Raw genomic sequence first — 25436 nt, forward strand, 5'->3', positions numbered from 1 at the left:
TGCTCTGTGTTTCATAGTTTCAGAGCCATCTGGGAGCTCAGCCACTCAAATAATGAGATAATGAGTAAAACGGTTTACAGCCTTTCCCTCCTCAGCTAACATATTCACACTTTCATGGGTATCTTTACTTAGTTCTGAATATGGCAATCCTACAACAGTAAGGGGGCCAGTAGGAAGGATTACTAGAGTGTAGATTCTGAACATCCTTCTTTCTTCAATACAGAGTAGCACATTCTACCCTTCCCAAACCCTTGCCCAACACTGTCATTTCCCCCATGTCATTTATTTTCCATTCATATATATATGTTAATTCATTTTTTAAATATCAATTGAGCACTTCCTATGTTATAAGAACTATGAACAAAGAGCCTAAAGTCTTGTACAAGAGACAGATAACAACGGGTAATTACAATATTGTATGGTAAATCTGTACTCAAGAAGGAGCTGGCAAACTTTTTCTGTAAAGGGCCAAATAGTAAATATTTTAGGTTTTGTGGGCCACATAGTTTCTATTATAACTATGCAACTCTACCACATGAAAGCAGCCATAGACAATATGTAAGTAAATGCATGTGACTGCATTCTAATAAAATTTAATTTACAAAAACAAGTGGTAAGGTAAATTTGATCCACAGGCCATAGTAACTCAAACATACAAAAACCCCCTCTCTAACGGAACTTACATCCTAGTGGAGAATATGGACGTTAAGCAAAAATTTTAAATACGTAGCATGTTGGTGACAAATTCCAAAAAGAGAAGTAAAACAGAGAAGAAACCATGAAGAGTCAGAGGAGTTGGGATTTTAGGTGAGGTCACCAGAGAAGCCTTCACTAGAAGGTGACTCTGAAAAAAGACTGGAAGGAAGAGGGAGCGCTAGCCATGTAGGAGTCTGGAGGATGAACACTCCAGCAGAATGAAAAGCCACTGAAACATTTATGCAGCAGGACTATGTCTGCCAAGCCAAGGGACAATGAGAAGGCCAGTGTGGCTGGAATGGAGTAAACAAAGGAGAGCATGGTGTGAGATGAGGCCACAGAAATAATTGATGCCAGATTAGGTAGGGCCCTGTTGGTTATAGCAATACTATTGGCTTTGACTCTGAATGAGCGGGGAAGCTGCTGGAGAATTCCAGGCAGAGGAATGACTTGATCTAAAGTGTACTCTAATAGGGTTACTCTGGCTGCTCTGTTAAAAAACAGAGTGCTGGGTGGTGCAAGAGCAAAAGTGGGGAGACCCGTTAGGAGGCTATTGTAATAACACAGGTGAGAGACAATGGGATCAGAGCAGAGTGATGGCAGTAGGGAGATAAGAAGTGGTACAAATGAGATAGATAATCCCTATTTGAGGACCAAGGAATGTTACCAGGAAAGAGGAAGTGACGTTCTAACTGAACTTGAAGGATAAGTAGGAATCAGCCAAGCATCAAGCTAGGAAAATCAGGTCCACAGCCACAGACAGAGCTCCTGGTGAGACGTGAGAGATGCACTGGGGTTCAGAAAATTAATGGGTCAACATCTTCCTCCAGGGAATGACGCTCTGATGAAACAAATCTTCAGAATAACCCGTGATGCCCAGACTAACTACATGTTCCATACATTCCCCAACCTACTTCTCTGTGACTTTCATTCTGTCACTAAAGTAATATGCAAACAGTGTTCCTAGAGGAAAAAAAAGGAAAACATGTGTTAAGTGTGCAGCTGTCTTTCAGATTCCTAGGCTTAAATTCTAGGAAAAGATCCCTAAGTGAAATCCTCCAAGACAGACTGGCATCTGGCCAGGGTACCAAAGCCAGCACCCCAGCTCCTAGGAAAATACCCAAGTATCTTGAACAACTGAATGTGTTTGGAGACCAGGGTCTCTCCTAAAAATTTTCTAAGAGGAAATATTTTTAACCCAGACATACCACAGGGCTCTCTCACAAGTCTGCCTATTTGCCTAGAAAATAGCCATGAAAAGGAGAAAAACAACCTCTCCCCACTTACCTGGGGAGAAAAGTTCACTGAGCCAGCCAGGTGAACAGAAAAATTGTGGATTTCACTTACTCTATAGAATTGTATCTATTGAAACTACAGAGAAATTGGCCTGTAAAAAAACAACCAAGAGACATTTCTATTTGTTAGTAAACTTTCTGAGCTTACCAGAAGGTATTCTTATATCTTCTCTCCTATTCCCTTTGCCAGATAAAATGAGAATGAGAAGGTGAGTCTTGTCTCTTCAGAGTTTGCACAGCCTGTGCATTTTAGTGGAGGGATTTAGGTGTTTTCTTGCTGTTCAGTTTTAAAGTTTCTTCTCCATTTCTTTTTTCTCTGCCTTCTTCTACCCCTTACACTTATTTTCCCCATGCATGTTTTTTTTGGCCGCAGGGAACTTTGAATCCCAACTTCAAAAGAAACCTACAATGAAGCCTGGCTGATGTTTAACAGATCTGCCACTGCAGGGGCCCAGCCCAACCATTCCTTTGGCTCAACAGCCACAGAGCATGGGTGAGCAAAGCACAGCTAATCCAGAGCATCCAGGTCCGTGAAGCACCAATTTCTCCACCTGTTCCCTTGAATGTCACATGCAACTGTCCTCCTGTCCCATAGATACATACCCTATAGTGTACAACTGCAGACACCACTCTGTGCCATGTTTCTGCAGGGCACCTCCCAGCCCACCCTCTTGAGGTTCCTTTTACAGGGAAGTAGACCATGCATTAGCATTGCTATATACAGCAGTTCATCTGCCTTCAAACTCCCCACCATCAAAACTCAGGAAATGAGGCAGAGAAGAGACAGTGAGGCACCAAGACACAGAGACTTTAGCCCACCACAGGCATCAGAAAACAAATGCAGGGCATTGTCTTGATCCCATTGTCTGTTTCACAGCATGGTGACACTAGGTGGTTAATGACTCTCACTTAAACTGTTCTCAGCCATTTGTTTGTTGTTGTTGTTGTTTTAGGGGGCACGGGGGAGGGGGCTCACTGAGCAGCATGTGGGATCTTAGCTCCCAGACCAGGGATTGAACCCCGGCCTTTGGCAGTGAGAGCTCAGAGTCCTAACCACTGGACCACCAGGGAACTCCCCTCAGCCATTTGTTTTTATTTGGTGATTTTTCTCCACATGATAACAGAGTGATGAAATCTGACACATAGAAACCAAAGCAAAGAGGTAAACACAGTGCTCTAGATTTGGTTGGCTACTAAGCTCAACTCTGATGTGAAAAGGAGAGAAAGAGTAAGGGATGGAAAGTAGATTCAGCAGCAAAGAATCCTTCATCTCTGAGACATAATTTTAGAGAGAAAAACAACAGAAACAAGTCATGACCAAAAAGAAGCTGAAGCCTACAAAGGTTAGGGAAGCTGAGTTTCCCTTGGGGCATAGAGATTCCCTTGGCTTGGCTTCCTAGGATGCATCATAGGGAGGAGCCAATGACATTTGTGATTTTACTAAAGTGGACTTTCAAGCCCTTCTTTCCCACAGCAATTGTAGACCCTCTCTTAGGGCAGCTACTATGTAGAAACATACATCTGGTGTATGTAGCCTTCCCTTTCCACAAGCCAAGTTTCTCTATCTTGATAATTCTGTTCAACTGGCTGGGTAATGTATCTATAATTCATATCTCCTTCTGACCAGCCCCAAGTCTGATAAATACTCTCCCTTTGATAGGCCCATCTGGGTTACAGATGTTTGGTGCTGGATTCCTCAGGCTCTCTCCTCCTGTCAGAGCTTTTGGGAGAGGAACTCCTTTGGGCTACATTTCTGGTTTCTTGCTGGGGGGTGGGGGAAGAGGGAACATTGAGCAGGATTTGAGAAACAGGAAGGATTGTTCATAAAGCAATCACTGTACTTGCATGTTAGTAATCAATCTGTAGGTGTGTCCCCCACTTCCCAACCACCCCCTACTAAATGGTGAGCTCCTGAGTAGAGGGACTCTTTGCCTGGCACGCTCGGCTCCTCAAAAAATGTCTGGAAAAATTTGTTGAAGTTGGGTCTCTTTAGAGTCACAAAATACAGGAATTGTGAACTTGAACACTGTGATTTAATTGTAATAATAGGGCTGCTAGATATGGGTAATTTAGTTCAGACACAACCACCGACTCTACCAAGTCACAGGCGCTCATAGAAATCCAGAGATCTACACCTCTATGAATCCAAAGTCCTTTCAAACAGTCTAAGCCATGGCACAGAAAAGCAGTCTATACTCTATGTTCTGCTTTTAGTGCCTCAGACTGAATTTCAACCCAGGTATTTAGATAAAATTACTAAATCCCTCCACTAAGATATTAACAGTTACTCTATGTATTCTTTATATTTGTCCCTTTGCTTAGCTTACTGTGTCTGGCACATCACAGGAACTTGATAATTGTTTTTCAAAATATGGTTCTTGCCAATAAGAGTTATGAAAAACAGTCAATGTTTTTAATAATAAAAATTCAGCACAAGAAATACAAGGCAGAGAAGATGGAGTATGAATAAAAGGTCTGTACATGAAATAAGTATCAGGGAATTGGGAAAAAGAAAACCTACCCTTTCCACTACAGTCTGCCTTCAGATTTCTCCCTCTAAAAGAGGAAATTCATAGATAAATATCCTTTTTTAAATCATAAGAGTAGAGATATGAAAGTGTGTTTCCTATTGTGAATAAGCACTAGACATCTGAGAAAATCCATCAGCATGAAAGACAGATAGGAATTAAGAGAAAAAAAAAAAGGAAAAATAAAAGTTGACTATAGATGAATCAGATATAGTGCACAGGGAAAAAATTCAGAATTCATCTTTTTAGCCTCAAAAAAGGGTGCATCCTTAAAATAAAAATAGACTACTATAGAAAATCAAAGAGTAAAGTCTTAAATATATGATTGCTAAAATTTAAAAGAATTCAATAGAAGAGTTGGAAGATAAACTCAAGGAAACCTCCAAAATATAGAACAAAATAACAAAGAGATAGAATATAAGTGAGAAAAAAGACAGAGAATAAATTCAGGAAATAAATCCTCAGGCATTTCACAGAGGAAAAATAGATCAGAGAATTAAGAAATATCAAAGTAATAATTTCAGAAAATTTGCCAGAGGTAAGGGGCATGTGTCCAAATGGAAAGGACCACTGAATATCAACAAAAGAAGAATAAAAGGCCAACACTTAAAAAGAAATTATCATAAAATCCCTAAAGTAACAAAGTTAAAATTCAAAACGATTTTTAATAGGAAAAAAATTCACCTCTAAAACACACAGTTATAAGAATAGAAGCTAGAGGCAACTAATGAATCTCTTCAAAAATTTAAGAGAAAATGTTTTCCAACCCAAAGTTTTACACCAGGACAAACTATCAGTTTGGGGTAAAGGCAAAATAAAAAACATTTTGAGAAATGCTTTTCTGAAAAAGTTACCTAAAACATCCTTTCTTAGAAAGTTACTTAAGGATGTTTTCCAGTAAAATGAGGTTGTAAATTAACAGATATTCATAAAATTCAGGACATAGTGACTCCAATTCCCCCTCAAAAAAGCAGTGAAGAGAAGTTTCAGGATGACAACTTTGAAGCAGAACTAAAGATAACTGGTCAAGTCAGAAGAGGAGAGAAAAAATGGAATAAACTTGAAGGGACAGCTCCAGAAGAGTGTTAAAAGAAAAAAAAAAGACACATTCTATAGATTAGCTAATATGATAAAGCATTTGAAAATGATTGAAGATATCAAAAAAGAAGGAAGGAAGGAAGATAAAAGAAGGGAGGGAGGGAGGAAATAGAGACTCAAGGGGGAGGGTGTGTGTGTATGGGAGAGTGAGGGAGCTATACCAGAAAGGAAATATAGTAAAAGAATAACACTTTGTTCTGCAACCAAAAGAAAAATATTCTACAGTCATAATGTTGTAAATATATATATCTGACTCAACCAAGAATAGTAAAATTACTATATTAGAAAAATGCAGAGGAGAGGGAGGAGACAAAGTAAAAGTCTTATCTTTGTAATAAGAGCAAGTTATGCATAATGTTTAAAATTGATGAATCAGTCCTAACCACTGGTGGTTCAGTGGTTAGGACTCCACACTTTCACTGCTGAGGATGCGGGTTTGATCCCTGGCCAGGGAACTAAGATCCCGCAAGCCAAATGGCACGCCCCCCCCCCGGCAAAATAATAATAATTTAAAAAAATAAAATAAAATTGATGAATCAAGTGATATAAATATAATATTTGGATATATGTATATGGAGGTTATTACCAGAAGAAGCAAGTAAAATAATTAAATATGGGAGAAAGGCTAGAGAGTGGAGAAGGATGAGGAAGAGTTAGGCAGGGGATTGTCATTCTCCCTTTTGGTACAATTTGGTAAAATTGCCTTTTGGTACAATTTGATATTTTAACCAGGAGCGTTTATTTTTTATTTAAATGTTTTTAACTATCAAAAAAAGTATGACTAGTTCCTTTTATTCCACAAAGTGAGTTTTGCATGTAGGCGTAAGAAAGTTTGAAACGTGTCTGGGTCTACAGATAGAAAAGGATAAGTTACCATGGCAACTCTGAAGTGGTAAGGGGAATAAGTTATAAACACCCGGATGAGGGCAGTGGCAGTAAGTATTTAGAGACACAAGGGGCCACTCTAAGAAGAGTGATGCCTGGGTACCTTGAAAGACAGCTCTCTCAGTCAAGGCAGTGGGTTGTTGTAATGAGCTGGTAGACAAATGAGAACAAGCCAGATTTCCCTGGAGAGTTCTCTGGAGATCCTAAGAGTTGGCAAACATTGTTGTTAGTGAGGTTTAGCTTCTGCTTAAGGTTATCAAAATCTAAAAACCAAACCCAAACAGAATCTTTCTTATGCAAATATTTCTGGTAATGTGATCAGTTCCTTGGGTATTATTATGTAAACAAAGGCTTCCCATCTGTCAGTTCTAATAATGATTATAACTAACGTTAGTTTAGAACTGATTCTGTACTTTGAAAACTTTAGTAGAGTTACCAAGCACTTTCCTGTACCTTATTTCATTTGCTTCACAAAAATAACCCAAAGATATAGGTAATGCAAAGTATTACTGCAATCACCCTCATTTTACAGACAAGACATCTGGGTTTACAAAAGTGACTTGTGCAACTTACACAGCTGGTTAAGTAGCAAGGGCTGTGGAACTCAATTCTGTCCCCTGATTGCAAATCTTACACTCGATCCTTGATGTCAGACATCTGAGCTACAGGTGAACCTATTCATTGGTGCTAACTTCCCATGCACAGGAGCACCAAGAGGACTGCCCACACACAAGACCACGAATTACCACACAAATCATGGCCCAAAACCACAAAGGCAGCCATTCAGGTATTGGGTGGAAGCTGAGATCTAGTCCTCCCGCCTCCCACCAACACTACATCCTACCTCAGGTGTGGGCCTTTTTATAATTCGTACAAAGGTACCAGTTATAAATGGGGAACCCTTTCCCACATACACAAATTACTAAGTTTACCACCCACCTCTCTCCTTTCGTACCTCCCTCTAAAATTCCCGAACTCCTGCATCAACCATCAAATGGAAATCCTCCTATTGGCTTCTGTCTCACAACAGATGACACATCAGATCCATTTATTCATTAAACTAAACATGAAATAAACAACTATGTCCCAGCTGCTGCTCTAGGCACTGGGAATATAACAAGGGTCCTGGTCACATAGAGCTGATATTCCAAGCCAGGGAAAGACAAATAAACAAATACACAAGAAAAACATCAGAAGTGATGTGTTATAGAGAGAATTTAAATTAGTTGACATAATAGCGATTGATTAGTCAACTTGGGAGATCAGGAAAAGCCTCTCCAGGAGGCGACATTTAAGTAGATTTTGGAATGACAAGAGAAAACTCACCAAGGGAAGACCAAGGGAAAGAGGATTCCAAGAAGATGAAACAGCTAGTGCAAAGCCCTGGGGCAGGAACAAGTTTGATCTGTTCAGTGGAACAGAACAGTCAGTGAGGCTGTGCAGTGTGGGTGGGGAGAGCAGGGGAGGAAGCTGGAGAGGAAGGCAGGGGTCAGGTTGTGATGCAGGAGATAGGAGGGGAGCTTGGATTTTATTCTAAGAACAGTGGGAAAAAAACTAAGAAGGGGAGTGACAGGATCTAATTCACCTTTTACACAGGATCTTTCCAGATGCTGTGTGGAGAATGGAATTTAATGGGGCAAAAGAGGAAGCCTCCAGTCATCTAAAGGAGACTTGTGGTTAGATGTAGAATGTCTTATGTTCATAAAGCTGCTGAACTGCTCAAACTGCTTCACACATGGGCCTCTTCATGAATTCGTGTTACTTTGCTGGAAACCTAAGACTATAAAAGGAATGCTCACGTATAACTGGTGCTGATTGGTTTCTATCGACATATACCTTGTTTTGCTCTCTGTGAAGATGCCCTGGCTTCCTCTGAGAGATGAAGTTGTTCAGCTTTCCTGTGTCTTAAGCACCTGGTGCATGAGCATTTCACACCACGTACACAGTTGTCTGCTCCATAGAAAGTGAGTTGTGAGGGCTGTGTCTCGTCTGAATCATCTCTGTGTTCCTAGTCACCCAACACAACACCTGGTACTTCATGAAAGCTCAATAATACCTGGTGGAGTAGATGAATGTTTTATTTGGGGGCTGTGTGAACACTCTTTTGTCTCCGGAAGCCAAAAGGATAAAACGATGTTAGGAATGTACCCTACAAGCCGGATACCCCAAGCCCCAGTCCCTTACCTCCTAGGTGAGTCAGGATCGAAGCAGGTCTTGTGCACGTCAGCCCCCTCCGGGTCACAGCAGTCACCATCATCAAAGTCGTTCAGCATATTGTTGCACTCCACATGGCAGATCCCATCCCTGCGATTCCAGGAGTAGCACCGGCCCTGCAGACGGCAGTCGCCCCCGTCGTAGCCTGTGAGTGGGTGCTCACACTCAGGGTCACAGTGGTCATTGCCAATCTTGCTGGGCTCACAGTTCACGAGCACAACACGGAGGCGCAGGGTGGAGTTGCGGACCTGGTGGATGTTCAGCTGCCAGCTGATGTTGTAGCGGCTAAAGGCTTCGTTGAGCACTTCGTGCTGCCGACTGATCTGCTGCTCACTCACAGTGGGGTTCAGGCCCGCGTCGTCACAGATGTTTACTACTTGGTAGCGGATCACCTTCTCTCCCCGAAGGGGCCAGTGCCAGCTGTACTGGGAAATCAGTTCCACATTGTCACAAGCTGTTTGCCCACAGAGCGGGGGCTGCAAAGGTGACAGAATCTCAGGCTCTGGCTCAAAGCCCTGGAGAACCTCAAGCCGTGGGTACTTCCCATCTCTAAAGGGGGCCCACTGTTCTTCCAGGGGCTCAAAACTGGCTGTCAGTAGCAGGGTGGTCAAATCCTCCACCTCGCTTGGCTGCTGAGGACTGTGCTGGAGGTGGCTTTGTGGGAGGGCCGTCGACCAGAAGACCAGTGTGCCCAGGTGTCCACGGAAATAGTGCCCGTCCTCGGAGCTATCCCCACCCAGGAACAAAGAACGACAAGATGCCATGAAGGGACTGTTCAGGGGACCAGACTGATCCAGACTACTAGCCACCTGAGTGCCATCGATATACAGGGCCATGCGCTGTCCATCATAAGTGGCTGCCACGTGCGTCCACTTGCCTGGTTGATAGCGACCGTGACCCATCATAATGGTGGCTTTCTTCATGCGGTCGGTGCGAAGAGAGAAGAAGAAGCGAGCATCTCGCCTTCCCACATCCTTCCCTGAGCGGATCCCCAGGGCCCAGCCCTTGTCACTGATAGTGTGGGAGCAGTTATCAAACACACCTGGGAAAGAAGGAAGAGTCGAGGGGAGAAATACCAGATACAAAGGGGATGGAGAAAGGGAGAAGAAAACCCATATAAATAGCAAGAATGTAGGTTTTTAATGGGAAAAAAATAAGTGATACAGATTCTCCACCTAAGATGCCTGTCCAGTACCCCATATCAGGCTGTTCTGGCAACATCTTTCCCCAAAAGGAACTTAATTTGAGATTCCACCCAATTTAAAGCATTCTGGTGTTTTTAAATAACTAAAATGGAAGTTGTAAGGGGATGTCTAATGCAACTGAAAGCCATCCTCACCACTCTGGCACAAACGTTCCTCAGGGTGACTCTGTGTCCATGACTTCCCAGTCTTTCCACTTCCTCAGAAGTCATGAGGGCCTTCATGGTTTTTACAAAAATTAGTAATCTCCTACCCCTTCAAAGGTCATTTTTCTCTATTGAATATTGAAATGATGATTCTTGTGGGGAAAATAAGGAGAAGACTGTAACATCCCAGACATGTTATTCCCTCTAGTGCCCAAGGGCAAGGATACCCACCATAGTGAACAGTTGTTCCCCAGAGTAAGCAAAATGACATTGCCCCACGGTCCTAGAGTAAAAAAACCTAGTCAAATTATAAGAATGATTGTTTTATAGCCAATAACGCCCACCAGAGTACAGAAGTGGAACTTGCCCAGGTAAACGAAGCTCCTACCACATGCTACCTTACTTACCACCTTGCTCATAGGAGGCCCAGGACTATTAAGTCCCATAAACAAAGGAAGGAATTCCTGTAGATCACTATGTCACTAACAAGTTGGCAGCAGGAAGAAGTGATCAGATGTAACAGGACCACAGGTGAAATAGGAAGACTGAAGGCAATTTGGAGGCCTTGAATGTTCCCAGCAACCCATCTGCAGTTATGAACCCACCAGCCTCCAGGACCCTCTTATATTATATAGGCAGGGTCTCAAGAGCAGACTTCAATTGTAATTTACATAGAGGCAGTACATTCACACAGGAAATGCTTAGTAAATACTGCTTTAACTAATGAATGCATGTTAGAAAAGTTGGCTGGCCTTTAGATAGATACCTGAGGCTAATACCAAGAGTTATTCTTCCCCAGCCTCCCCCAGTCAATAGTTTTACTTATTTACCTGAGCTCCTATATAATCCACTCAAACAGTACCACTCTATGGACAGTTTGGATTTTAAAGCCATGAGTCCTCCCATTGTAATTGCAGGCAAGTGTCTTAAAAGTAGCTATGTTTTTCATAAATGATAGATTATCTTCTCTTCTGTCTCTAACATAAATCAATAACTTGTGATTTAAAAAATAAAATGTTCTTTTTAACAAAAGCAACTCATCCCCAATTTAGCAATTCTAACAATTAGACTTCCAAGTACTGGTGATGACTAGGTATAATACAATGGTCATGTTCTAGTATTGTTTGGGGTTTTTTGTTTATTTTTACATTGAGGTCTGTATGGTAAAGGAATGTAACAATTACTGCTTTACAAATTCTTGTACTGGGTAGATTTTCAAAAAAGCAGACAAACCTAGTGAGATCAGTAATAAGTTTCCTGCTTCATGGTTTCTCCTTGGTTCACTTATTTTCATAAGTACATTTAGCCTTAATTATGTCCATCCACTAACCTATGAACAAATGTGCTGCAATATTTAATATCAGAACCATGGAGTTACTAACCTCTCAACTAGTAAATATCAGCTGGTTTTTAAGAGGAAGAGTTGAGGAGGAGGCTATTTCATATTTGTTGCATATACAGGTGTATATGAGTTGTGGTATAAATTATTAGGCTTGACATATAAATTACTAGATAATTAGCTTGTTACCTGCCAGCATCTAACTGCAGTTTTGAACACATTAACTTATTGTCCTTAGAACTTCTAGTAGCAACAAAATAATTGTTTCTACTTATTTAGCTCATAGGAAGCTATTAAAATTATAGTGTGTCTAAAATGTTATTTCTAACTTCTTGAGACACTACACAGAACATGGAATTTTCTTATCATACTAGTCTAGTTCTGATTAATCTAAATTTTAGTAATTATATTAGAAAGGATTCATTGGCCAAGAGCATTAAAATAGTCAATTTTAGTTGGGAGTTGTAGAAAGCATATAGAAGTATTACTTTTTGAATGATGATGAAAGTAATGATTCTTTACTCTCTAACTTAATAAGATGTCACAGCAGCATATGTGAAACCTCACTAGGTACCTAGATAACTGCATTCTATTTGCTGTATTACCACTGCTCATACTTCATCTATTGGAAGAGAGGAAATAATTGTTGAAGCACTGCCCGGCACTCGTTCCAGAGAAGGAAAAAAAAAAACATATTTAACAAATAGAATTTTCCAACCCAATTACTGTGGACTGAACATTTATGTCTTCCCAAAATTCATTTGTAGGAACCCTGCTCTCTAATGTGAAGAGATTTGGAGATAGGGCCTTTAAGAGGTGATTAGGTCATGCAGGTGGTGCCCTCATGATGGGAGATTAGTGTCCTTTTAAGAAGCAAACTAGCTTCTCTCTCTGCTCCCCACCATGTGAGGATACAAGAAGACAGACAGCCATCTGCCAACCAAGAAAAGGGTTCTCTCCGGACACCAGATCTGCTGGTGCCTTTATCTTTCCTAGCCTCCAGAACAGTGAGAAATAAATTTCTTCTATTTAAGACACCCAGCCTGTTGTATATTTGTTATAGCAAACCAAACGAACTAAGAAACCAATGTCATCAACACTAGCCATGGATCAGAATCACAAGTGGAACTTTCACAAATACAGATTCTTGTGAAACCATGTTGAGAGCTGCTGTTATTCTATATTTTAAAAACAAATATAGGGCTTTCCTGGTGGTGCAGTGGTTAAGAATCCGCCTGCCAATGCAGGGGACCCGGGTTCAAGCCCTGGTCTGGGAAGATCCCACATGCTGCGGAGCAACTAAGCCCATGCACCACAACTACTGAGCCTGCGCTCTAGAGCTCACGAGCCACAACTATGGAGCCCGCACGCCACATCTACTGAAGCCCACGTGCCTAGAGCCCATGCTCCACAATATGAGAAACCACCTCAATGAGAAGCCCACGCACGGCAACGAAGAGTAGCCCCTGCTCTCCACAACTAGAGAAAGCCTGCGTGCAGCAATGAAGACCCAACGCAGCCAAAAATAAAATAAATAAAATTTAAAAAACAAACAAAACAAATCAAGCTTCTGACTGCTGTTCAATGGATGGAAATGCAGAAGACAGAAGTTGGGAATCTTAATTTTTCCAACCAGTGGAAAGGAATTAGAAAAATTGTTATCAATAAGTTGTCAGACATGAAAGTGGAAATCACATCTGAAATTCTTTTAAACCATTTGTTTTAAACCATTTGTTTAAGGATCACATCCGATAGAGCATATTAGGTTTGTCTGAGGTCTCTATGTAACCATACGTTCTTGCTCATTAATTCAGAAAACTAGTGGAATGAAAGGCAGTTAAAAGAAACAGGAGCCTGTTATGAATAAGTGCACAGATATGATGCTGTTAGAGAATATGGTTAATGGATTGTCTAGGATTCATAATTAATTGGGGCTTTTTATTATCTATAATACAACTCACATTTAAGACTACTGAAATGGAAATAAATGTCCCCTACTCCCACTAAAAGATCTATTATTCCAAGAGAGGAAATTGTGGCATTGAAGCATAGTATGCTTACATCTCCCTGAGAATCACTGCCAGCCACCCCAACCTCTTTCATGAGATCATGAGTGTGTCCTTGTGGGGATTTCCAAAATTTACAAGGACAGAGTAAATAAATGTTTCTACCCCCTGCATCTTCTATATTCTTATAGTCTGTACTGGTTAAAATCTGTTCCTCCAATCTGTAGGGTATTGAATGGAAAATTATCTGATTCTCTTCTCCCTTGAGACTGAATAAACCAGACTGCAGTTAAACTAGAATTGCAGTCTGTTCTCAGACAAACACAGACTTAGCCCCAACATGGAACCCATAACCTGGAAGCTCTCTGCTTCACCCCTAGCTGGTGGGAAGAGGATCATGCTTGGCCACTTGAAGTGCTGTCACCCCACTAAGCCTTGAAGGGTTCACATTTCATCTCACTGTCTTGCTCTTCCTAGAAAAAGAAATTCTACTTGGAATTAGTCATTTCAGTTCCTCAAATATTTGCTGAACATCTCATTCATGCCAGATGTACATACTCTTCTCAGCTTTGGAAGAAAAGGTAGTCTCTGCACTTGAGGAGTTACAGTCTCATGGGAGAATAGGCAACATAGGAAATAATTTTAATATAATATCAGAACTAAGATCAAGAAATAAATAGGTGAGTAAAAACAAAACCTAATCACAGCCCATAGTTCAGAGATGATTTCCTGAGGGGATGAGACCCAAACCTACTCTTGAAGAGCATGTAAGAATTGGCCAGGCTAAAGAATTACAGATCATTCCAAACAGTGGCAGGATGGAGAGCACCAGAGGTGAAACATGTCAAGGTAGGTCTTGTATAACACAGTAAGGGGCTTGGACTGTGTAAGTTAGGGAATACCTAGAGGCTTTCCTACTGCTGCCAAATGCCTCTGATATCCTAATAGCACACAGATGAACTCTAGCATGAAACACCACGTGGTTGACCTTGCCTTGCACACTAGCTCCAACTGCAATTAAGAAATTTTTCAAAGCTTACAGATGGACAACTGTGGCATAAGATATACATGAACACCACAAGAGTTCCATGTAGTTAGTTCACCCATGCACTTGTTGGATAGAAATTTATGCAGCAATACTAGTCGCCGATCTCAGTACTTGGTGCTTGGGATTTCTGTAATAATCATACAGTTATTAGACATCATCAGGAGTTCAGTATAGTCAAGAAGATAAACCTTAAATAAACAACTACAATGAAATATGCTGACAGTTGGAAGTATAAATAGCTATGTGAACAGCTAAAAAACCCCAAAAAACAAAAAATCTTTATTAAAACATGGACATAATAAGGCAAAAATTCTCCCTGAAGTTACTAAATGTCAACTTTCCAGCACTAGACTACCTTCTTAATAACTTAGTTCCAATCAAATCTGCCCATGAAACTAAGGTCACCTTGATTACTAATCAGAGTGTCTGGGAAGGTTAGGGAGACCCAAAGCCAAAGAATTCTAAGAGGTAAGTTCAGGCATTCCCAGATCAAAGGTCCTGCCATTTCACCCAGAAACATTTACTGTAATATTTCATAGAACCTGCATTTATATAAAATATCCACTTTAGCTGAATCTTCTAAACTGTGATGTAGTATTCTTTTGGTTAATATTTTTTTCTTCACTTCTTATCATGTAATGATATCTCCCATTTATACAGTACTTAAGCTTTCCAAAGCAATCTGGTGTAACTATCATTTAAACGGTAAAGCCATCCTGTGAGCTAGGCAGATTAGTATCATCACCAGCCTTATTATATAGATGAGGACACTGAGGTTCTGAGAGGGCAGGTGTCAGTCTGGGTGCATAGAGTACACTAGAGCCAACGTGTCATGATTCTGAGCCCAGAACAGTTTTCTATGCTGGGGAAGAGCATAATGCATGGTGGTTACAAGCATGAGTCAGCCAGAAGCTACAGCCTCCAGTCTACCACCTAACATGCTGTGTGACCTCAGAAAAATTACATCATCTTGCTGAATCTCAGTTTACTCACTTGCAAACTGTACCTGTAAAATAAAAACCTGTCCACCACTGGTCTTCTCTTCAGCATCCCTCAACCACAAGCTGAGATCACAGACCTACTTCATCACAGTGTTGTGAGAATTAAATTAAAGAACACATGTGAAGGATCTTAGCACAGTGCCTAACTCATACAAAGTGATTAATAAGCATTACCTGTGATGACTAGAAGGAATTTGATGATGAACTATCAAAGGGAAGAACAAATTAGATACAAAATCAGTGTTATGTAGATGAATGTTTAACAACTGGTTCTCTGAAGGGATAAAACCAAACAAACACTGATTGTTGGCATTTGCTAATTTCTGTGGTGTAAATATTCCGACAATGGCCACTTTTAATTTACTGATGTCCCTGAACATACAGTTGGGAAGAGAAGTGTACAATTGGCTCTGGTGAGCTAGTCTGAGCCAGTTCCACCACTAGAAAGACTCAAAAGGAAAGCAGATACAAGCCACCGCATGTCTTCTTCACCCCCTGATTATTAAGGTAGTTGTGGCTGCTTTGCTGGTCATCTGATTTTTTATAATTAAAAAGGAGTAAGTGTGACTTTGAGACTTCCTATAAAGCTACAGTAATCAAGATATTGTGGTACTGGTGAAAGAGTAGACAAATAGATCAATGGAAGAGAATAGAGAGCCCATAAATATAATCAATTTATCTTTGGCCAGGAGCAAAAGCATAATGGAGCAAAGACAGTCTCTTCAACAAATGGTGCTGGAACAACCAGATATCCCCATGTAAAACAAACAAAAAAAATAATATAGACACAGATCTTATATTCTTCACCAAAATTAACTCAAAATGGATCACTAACCTAACTGTAAAATGCAAAACTACAAAACTTGTAGAAGATAACATAGGAAAGAAAACATACATGACCTTCAGTATGATGATGTCTTTTTAGATATAACACCAAGACATGATCCATGAAAGATATAATTCATAAGCTGTACTTCATTAAAATTAAAAACTAATTTTCTTCTAAAGACAATATCAAGAGAACTAGAAGACAAACCACACACTGGGAAAAAACACTTGCAAAAGACACAGATGACAAAGGATTGTTATCCAACATATACAAAGAACCCTTAAAACTTAACAATAAGAAAATAAGCAACCCAATTTTAAAACAAGCCCAAGACCATAATGGATACCTTACCAAAGAAGATATACAGATGGCAAAAAGGCATATGAAAAAATGTTCCATATCATATGCCATCACAGAAATCCAAATTAAAACAACAATGAGATACCACTACACACCTATTAGAATGGTCAAAATCAAGAATACTGACAACATCAAATACTTTTGAAAACGTGAAGCAACAGGAACTCTCATACATGGCTGGTGGGAATGCAAAATGATATAGCCACTTTGGAAAACGGTTTGGTGGTTTCTTAAGAAACTAAACATACTCTTACCATATCATCCAACAATTGTGATCCTTTCTATCTACCCCAGAAAGTTGAAACTCTGTCCATACAAAAACCTGCACATGGATATTTATAGCAGCTTTATTCATAACTGCCAAATCTTGAAAGCAACCACAACATCCTTTGGTAGTTGAATGGATATATTAACTGTGGTCCATCCCAACAATACAATATTATTCAGTGCTAAAAAGAAATTAGCTACCAAGCCATGAAAAGACATGAAGAAAATGTAAATGCATGTAACTCGGGGAAAAGAGCCAATCTGAAAAAGCTAAATACTGTATGATTCCAACTCTATGGCATTCTGGAAAAGGCAAAACTATAAAGATAGTTAAAAGATCAGTGGTTGCCAGGGGTGAGGGGAGGGACATGAATAGGCAGAGCACAGAGGACCTTTAGCTCAGGGAAAATAATAGGTAGATATACCTCAGTATACTTTTGTCCAAACCCATAAAATGTACAGCACCAAGATTAAAGCCTAAAGTAAACTATGGTCTTTGGGTGATTATGATGTGTCAGTGAAGAGTCATCCTTAAGAATAAAACATTTACAAAAATAATAAAAAAGTAAAAGATCATTCTGGTGAGTGATGTTGATAATGGAGGAGGCTATGCATGTGTATGGGCAAGGGATAGATGGGAAATCGCTGTATCTTCCTTTCCATTTTATTGTATACCTAAAACTGCTCTTTAAAAAAAAAAAAAAGTAAGTATTTTTAAAGGGGCGGGGGGTGCGGTATATGTTTCTCCCACTCTGGGTTTTTTTTTTTTTTTTTTTTTTTTTGCGGTATGCGGGCCTCTCACTGTTGTGGCCTCTCCCGTCGCGGAGCACAGGCTCCGGACGCGCAGGCCCAGCGGCCATGGCTCACGGGCCCAGCCGCTCCGCGGCATACGGGATCCTCCCAGACCGGGGCACGAACCCGCATCCCCTGCATCGGCAGGCGGACTCTCAACCACTGCGCCACCAGGGAGGCCCCCACTCTGGGTTTTGAGCCTTAAAATTACCAAAGTACTCAGTGACTGACTGCTCCTGTAAAATAAAATCTGTCCATACCAGGTCTGCTCTTCAAATCCTTCAGTCACAAACTGGGATCACAGAAAGACCTGCAGGGCTCATCCACATGCCCTCAGGAGTGATGCCCAGCCCTGCTTCCTTAACTCCACCAAGCAGAAGAAAGCTGGACTTTGATAAAAAAAAAGAAAAATTACCAATCTCCACATTTAGAAGATTTCTCAGTCTAGCAGAGTAAAGGCTGACAAAGCCAACACAGTCTAAGCCAACACAATATACGTGGTGAAATTCTGAGCTTGTGCAACATTGAGATTTTATAACTTTGGATGTACATGTGATAGAAGCAAACACGTTATAACTGTTGTTTGTTCATCAAAACCACATTCTTGGGAGGAACAGAGGGACCAGATCATCAACATGATTTATGAAATCACTCAACACCAAACTGAACTATGAAAGCCCATGGGTTAGAAAAATCAGATCAAGTGATGTAACTCGAAAAATGATGGTGGTACTGAAGCCAAACATTTGGGTCAAGTCGTCTTAAAACTTTAAGAATCATTCTTTCATAGAATGGCTGAATGGATTAAAAAAAAAAAAGAAGAAGACCCATCTATATGCTGCCTACAAAAGAGATGTAAGGACACACACAGCCTAAAAGTGAAGGGATGAAAAAAGATATTCCATGCAAATGGAAACCAAAAGAAAGCTGGGGTAGATATACTTTTATCAAACAAAAGAGACTTTAAAACAAACACTGTAATAAAAGACAAAGAAAAACAAACACTGTAATAAAAGACAAAGAAGGGTGTTAGATAATAATAATAAAGGGGTCAATCCAACAAGAGGATAAAACATTTGTAAATATTTATGCACTCAACATATGAGCACATAAATATATAAAGCAAATAACAACAGACCTAAGGGGAGAAATAGACAGTAATACAATAATAGCAGAAAACTTAATACCCCACTTACATCAACGGATAGATCACCCAGACAGAAAATCAATACGGAAACATTAGCTTTAAATGACACATTAGGCCAGACAGACTTAATAGTTATATATAAAACATTCCATTCAAAAGCAGCAGAATACACATTCTTAAGTGCATATGAAGCATTCTTCAGGATGAGTCATATGTTAGGCCACCGAACAAGTCTCAATAAATTTAAGAAGACTGAAATCATATCAAGCATCTTTTCTGACCACAATGATATAAAACCAGATATCAATTACAAGAAGAAAAAGGTTTTAAAAATCACAAATATGTGGAGATTGAACAACATGCTACTGAATAATCAATAGGTAAGCAAAGAAATCAAAGCAGAAATCAAAAAATACCTTGAGACAAATGAAAATGGAAATAGCAATACAACACACCAAAATCTGAAACATGAAGCAAAAACAGTACTAAGAGTGATGTTTACAGCAATAAATGTCAACCTCAAGAAACAGGAAAACTCTCAAATAAACAACCTAACCTTATACCAAAAGGAATTTAAAAAAAGAATAAAAGAAGCTCAAAGTTAGTAGAAGGAAGGAAATAACACAGATCAGAGTGGAAGTAAATGAAATAGAGACTAAAAAGACAATAGAAAGTATCAATGAAAATAAGAGCTGGTTCTTTGAAACGATAAACAAATATGACAAATTTTATCTACACTCAGCCAGGAAAAAAGAGAGAGGTTTCAATTAAACAAAATCAGAAATGCAAAATGAGAAGTTACAACACCACAGAAATACAAAGGGTCAGAGGAGACTATTATGAACAATTATGCACCAACAAATTGGAGAATCTAGAAGAAATGGATAAGCTCCCAGAAATATATGATCTTCCAAATAGAAGAAATGTTATGAAGAAATAGAAATTTTGAACAGACCAATTACTAGTAAGGATATGAATCCATAATCAAAAACCTCCCAACAAACAAAAGCCCAGGACCAGACAGCTTCACTGGTAAATTCTACCACATATTCAAAAAAGATCTATTACCTATTTTCTCAAACTCTTCCACAAAACTGAAGAGGAGGAAACGCTTCCAAACTTAATAAGGCCAGCATTACCCTGATACCAAAAACAGATAAGAACACCACAAATAAGAATATTACAGGACAATATCCCTGATTACATAGATGCAAAAATTCTCAACAAAATATCGGCAAACCAAATTTAACAATACATTTAAGAAAAATCATACACCATGATCAAGTGGGATTTATTCCAGAGACGCAAGAAAGGTTCAACATCTGCAAATCAATCGTGATACATCACATTAACAAAAGGGAGGATACATATCATGTGATCATCTCAATAGATGCAGAAAAAACATATGACAAAATTCAACCTCAATTTATGATAAAGACATTCAACAAAGTCAGCATAGAGGGAAAATACTTCAACACAATAAAGGCCATGTATGACAGGTCCATATGTTCACCCATAATACTCAAGGGTGAAAGGCTAACAACTTTTCCTCTAACTTCAGAAACAAGACAAGGTTGCCCACTCTTGCACTTTTAATTAACATAGTATTGGAAGTACTGGCCAGAGCAGTTAGGCAGGAAAATGAAATAAGAGGCATCCAAACTGGAAAGGAAAAAGTAAAACTGTCACTATTTGAGAATGACATGATTTTATATATAGAAAATCCTAAAGATTCCATTAAAAAATTGTTAGAACTAATAAACAAATTCAGTAAAGTTGCAGGATACAATATCAATATAAACAAATCTCTTGTGTTTATACACACTAACAACAAACTATCAGAGAGAGAAATTAAGACAACAATCCATTTATAATTGCATCAAGAAAAATAAAATACCTAGGAATAAATTTAGCCAAGGAGGCGAAAGACTCATTGATGAAAGAAATTGAAGAGGACACATATAAATAGAAAGATATTTCATGCTTATGGGTTGGAAAAATTAATATTGTTAAAATGTGTGTATTAGCCAAAGCAATCTACAGATTCAATATAATCCCTATCAAAATTCCAGTGGCATTTTTCACATAAATAGAACAAACAATCCTAAAATTTGTATGGAACCACAGAAGACTCCAAATAGCCAAAGCAATCTTGAGAAAAAACAAAACTGGAGGCTTCATGCTCCCTGATTTCAAACTATTCTACAAAGCTATAGTAATCAAAAGAGCATAGAATTGGCATAAAAATAGACACTCAGATTAGTGGAACAGAATAGAGAGCCCAGAAATAAACCCATATGTATATGATCAATTCATTTATGACAAAGGAGCCAAGAATACAATGAAAAAAGGACTTCCTCTTCAAAAAATGCTGTTGGGAAAACTGGATTGTCACTTGCAAAAGAATGAAATTGGACCACTATCTTATATCATAATATCATACACAAAAATTATTCAAAATGGATTAAAGACTAGAATGTAAGACCTAAAACCATAAAACTCCTAAAAGAAAAATAGAATATAAGTGACTCAACATCGGTCTTGGAAATAAGTTTTTGGATCCGACTCTAAAAGCAAAGGCAATAGAAGCAAAAATAAACAAGTTGGACCATATCAAACAAACAACAGCAAAAACTTCTGCACAGCAAAGGAAACCATCAACAAAATGAAAAGGCAACCTACCAAATGGTGAAAATATCTGCAAATCTTATATCCGATAAGGGTCTAATATCCAAAATATATAAAGAACTCAAACAATTCAATAGCGAAACAAAACCCCAAAACATCTGGTTTTAAAAAGGGTAGAAGATCTGAATACACATATTTCCAATGAAGGCATACAGATAGCCAACAGGTATTTTAAAAAAGGCTCTACATCATTATTCATCAGGGAAATGCAAATCAAAATGACAGTGAGATTATCACCTCCCACCTGTCAGAATGGCTATTATCAAAAAGACAAGAAATAACAAGTGTTGGTGAGGAGGTGGAGAAAAGGAAACCCTTGTATGCTGTTGGTGGGAATGTAAATTGGTGCAGCCACTATGGAAAACAGTATGGAGTTTCCTCAAAAATTAAAACTAGAACTACCATATGATCCAGCAATTCTGCCTTTGGTATTTACCTGAAGAAAAGGAAATAATCTGAAAAGATTTGTGCACCTCTGTGTTCACTGCAGCATTATATACGATAGCCAAGATATGTAAACAACCTAAGTGTTCATTGATGGATGAATGGATAGAAAGATGTGGTAAATATACTCAATAAAATACTCCTCATGCATAAAAAAGAATGAAATCTGGCCATTTGTGACAACATGGATGGATCTTGAGGGTACTATGCTAAGTAAAATAAGTCAATACTGTAATAAACCATAATGAAAAAGATATATATATATATATATCTGAATCACTTCGCTGTACACCAGAAACTGATACAAGATTGTAAATCAACTACACTTCCATAAAATATTTTTTTTTAAAGACAGAGAAAAACAAATACTGTATGATTTCACTTACCACTTCTATGTGGAATCTAAAAAACAAAACTCATAGATACAGAGAACAGAATGGTGGTAACCCGAAGGGTAGGAGAATGGGGGGTAGGGGTATGGGTGAAGGGGTTCAAGAAGTACAAACTTCCAGTCATAAAATAAGTAACTCATGGGTATATAATGTACAGGATGGTGATTATAGTCAATAATATTGTAGTGAATACTCAAAAGCCGCCAAGAGAGTAAATCTTAAAAGTTCTCATCACACACACAAAAACTATATGTAACTATGTATGGTGACGATGGTAACTAGACATAGAGGTGATCGTTTTGCAGTACATTCAAAGATCGAATCATTATGTTGCATACCTGAAACTAATGTTATATCAATTATACCTCAATTAAAAAGATTTTTCTGAATTAAAAGATGTGAGTGGCTGCCGGAGGAAGATGGCGGAAGAGTAAGACACGGAGATCACCTTCCTCCCCACAGATACATCAAAAATACATCTACACGTGGAACAACTCCTACAGAACACCTACTGAATGCTGTCAGAAGACCTCAGACCTCCCGAAAGGCAAGAAACTCCCCACGTACCTGGGTAGGGCAAAAGAAAAAAGAAGAAACAGAGACAAAAGAATAGGGACGGGACCTGCTCCAGTGGGATGGAGCTGTGAAGGAGGAACCGTTTCCACACACTAGGAAGCCCCTTCGCGGGCGGAGACTGCGGGTGGCAGAGGGGGAAGCTTCGGAGCCGCAGAGGAGAGCACAGCAACAGGGGTGCGGAGGACAAAGCGGAGAGATTTCCGCACAGAGGCTCGGTGCCGACCAGCACTCACCAGCCCAAGAGGCTTGTCTGCTCACCCGCCGGGGCGGGCGGGGCTGGGAGCTGAGGCTCGGGCTTCGGTCACAGCAAAGGGAGAGGAATGGCGGCGTGAACACAGCCTGAAGGGATTAGTGCACCACGGCTAGCCGGGAGGCAGTCCGGGGAAAAGTCCACACCTGCCGAAGAGGCAAGAGACTTTTTCTTACCTCTTTGTTTCCTGGTGCGCAAGGAGACGTAATTAAGAGCACTACTTAAAAGAGCTCCAGAGACGAGTGAGAGCCGCAGCTAACAACACAGACCCCAGAGACGGGCATGAGACACTAAGGCTGCTGCTGCCACCACCAAGAAGCCTGTGTGCGAGCACAGGTCACTCTCCACACCTCTCTTCCGGGGAGCCTGTGCAGCCCACCACTGCCAGGGTCCCGGTGATCCAGAGACAACTTCCCCGGAACAACGCACGGTGCACCTTGGGCTGGTGCAACGTCACGCCGGCCTCTGTCGCCGCAGGCCCGCCCCTCACTCCGTGCCCCTCCCTCCCACCGGCCTGAGTGAGCCAGAACCCCCGAATCAGCGGCTCCTCTAACCCCGTCCTGTCTGAGCGAAGAACAGATGCCCTCCTGCGACCTACACGCAGAGGCGGGGCCAAATCCAAAGCTGAACCCCGGGAGCTGTGCGAACAAAGAAGAGAAAGGGAAATCTCTCCCAGCAGCCTCAGGACCCGCGGATTAAATCTCCACAATCAACTTGATGTACCCTGCACCTGTGGAATACCTGAATACACAACGAATCATCCTAAATTGAGGAGGTGGACTTTGAGAGCAAGACTTACTATTTTTTCCCCTTTTCCTCTTTTTGTGAATGTGTATGTATATGCTTCTGTGTGAGATTTTGTCTGTATAGCTTTGCTTTCACCATTTGTCCTAGGGTTCTATCCGTGCATTTTTTTTTGTTTTTTTTTTACTTAAAAATTTTTTTTCTTAATAATTATTTTTTTATTTTAAAAACTTTATTTTATTTTACCTTACTTTATTTTCTTTTATCCTCTTTCATTCTTTCTACTTTTTCTCCCTTTTATTCTGAGCCGTGTGGATGAAAGGCTCTTGGTGCTGCAACCAGGAGTCAGTGCTGTGCCTCTGAGGTGGGAGAGCCAACTTCAGGACACTGGTCCACAAGACACCTCCCAGCTCCACGTAATATCAAATGCCGAAAATCTCCCAGAGATCTCCATCTCAACACCAACCCCCACTTCACTCAACGACCAGCAAGCTACAGTGCTGGACACCCTATGCCAAACAACTAGCAAGACAGGAACACAACCCCACCCATTAGGAGAGAGGCTGCCTAAAATCATAATAAGTCCACAGACACCCCAAAACACACCACCAGACGTGGACCTGCCCACCAAAAAGAAAAGATCCAGCCTCATCCACCAGAACACAGGCACTAGTCTCCTCCACCAGGAAGCCTACACAACCCACTGAACCAACTTTAGCCACTGGGGACAGACACCAAAAACAACGGGAACTACGAACCTGCAGCCTGCAAAAAGGAGACCCCAAACACAGTAAGATAAGCAAAATGAGAAGACAGAAAAACACACAGCAGATGGAGCAAGATAAAAACCAACCAGACCTAACAAATGAAGAGGAAATAGGCAGTCTACCTGAAAAAGAATTCAGAATAATGATAGTAAAGATGATCCAAAATCTTGGAAATAGAATAGAGAAAATGCAAGAAACATTTAAGAAGGACCTAGAAGAACTAAAGAGGAAACAAGCAACGATGAACAACACAATAAATGAAATTAACAATACACTAGAAGGAATCAATAGCAGAATAACTGAGGCAGAAGAACGGATAAGTGACCTGGAAGATAAAATAGTGGAAATAACTACTGCAGAGCAGAATAAAGAAAAAAGAATGAAAAGAACTGAGGACAGTCTCAGAGACCTCTGGGACAACATTAAGCACACCAACGTTCGAATTACAGGGGTTCCAGAAGAAGAAGAGAAAAAGAAAGGGCCTGAGAAAATATTTGAAGAGATTATAGTTGAAAACTTCCCTAATATGGGAAAGGAAATAGTTAATCAAGTCCAGGAAGCACAGAAAGTCCCATACAGGATAAATCCAAGGAGAAACACGCCAAGACACATATTAATCAAACTGTCAAAACTTAAATACAAAGAAAACGTATTAAAAGTAGCAAGGGAAAAACAACAAATAACACTCAAGGGAATCTCCATAAGGTTAAAAGCTGATCTTT

The 25436-nt window shown here is 40.0% G+C and overlaps 1 protein-coding gene across 1 annotated transcript in view; it reads right to left on the reverse strand.

The window, feature by feature from the left end:
- PAPPA2 (pappalysin 2) overlaps nucleotides 1-25436 on the reverse strand; it is a gene marked incomplete at both ends in the record, with an annotated part of 309213 nt that overhangs the window by 258742 nt on the left and 25035 nt on the right. The window contains one exon of the mRNA XM_082613770.1: nucleotides 8687-9758. Within this exon, the coding sequence (XP_082469896.1) occupies nucleotides 8687-9758 (1072 nt within the window). The remainder of the gene's footprint in view (nucleotides 1-8686; nucleotides 9759-25436) is intronic.

This window comes from Mesoplodon mirus (assembly GCF_964341445.2).
Source record: "Mesoplodon mirus genome assembly, chromosome: 3".
In the NCBI taxonomy this organism is placed as follows: Eukaryota; Metazoa; Chordata; class Mammalia; order Artiodactyla; family Ziphiidae; genus Mesoplodon; species Mesoplodon mirus.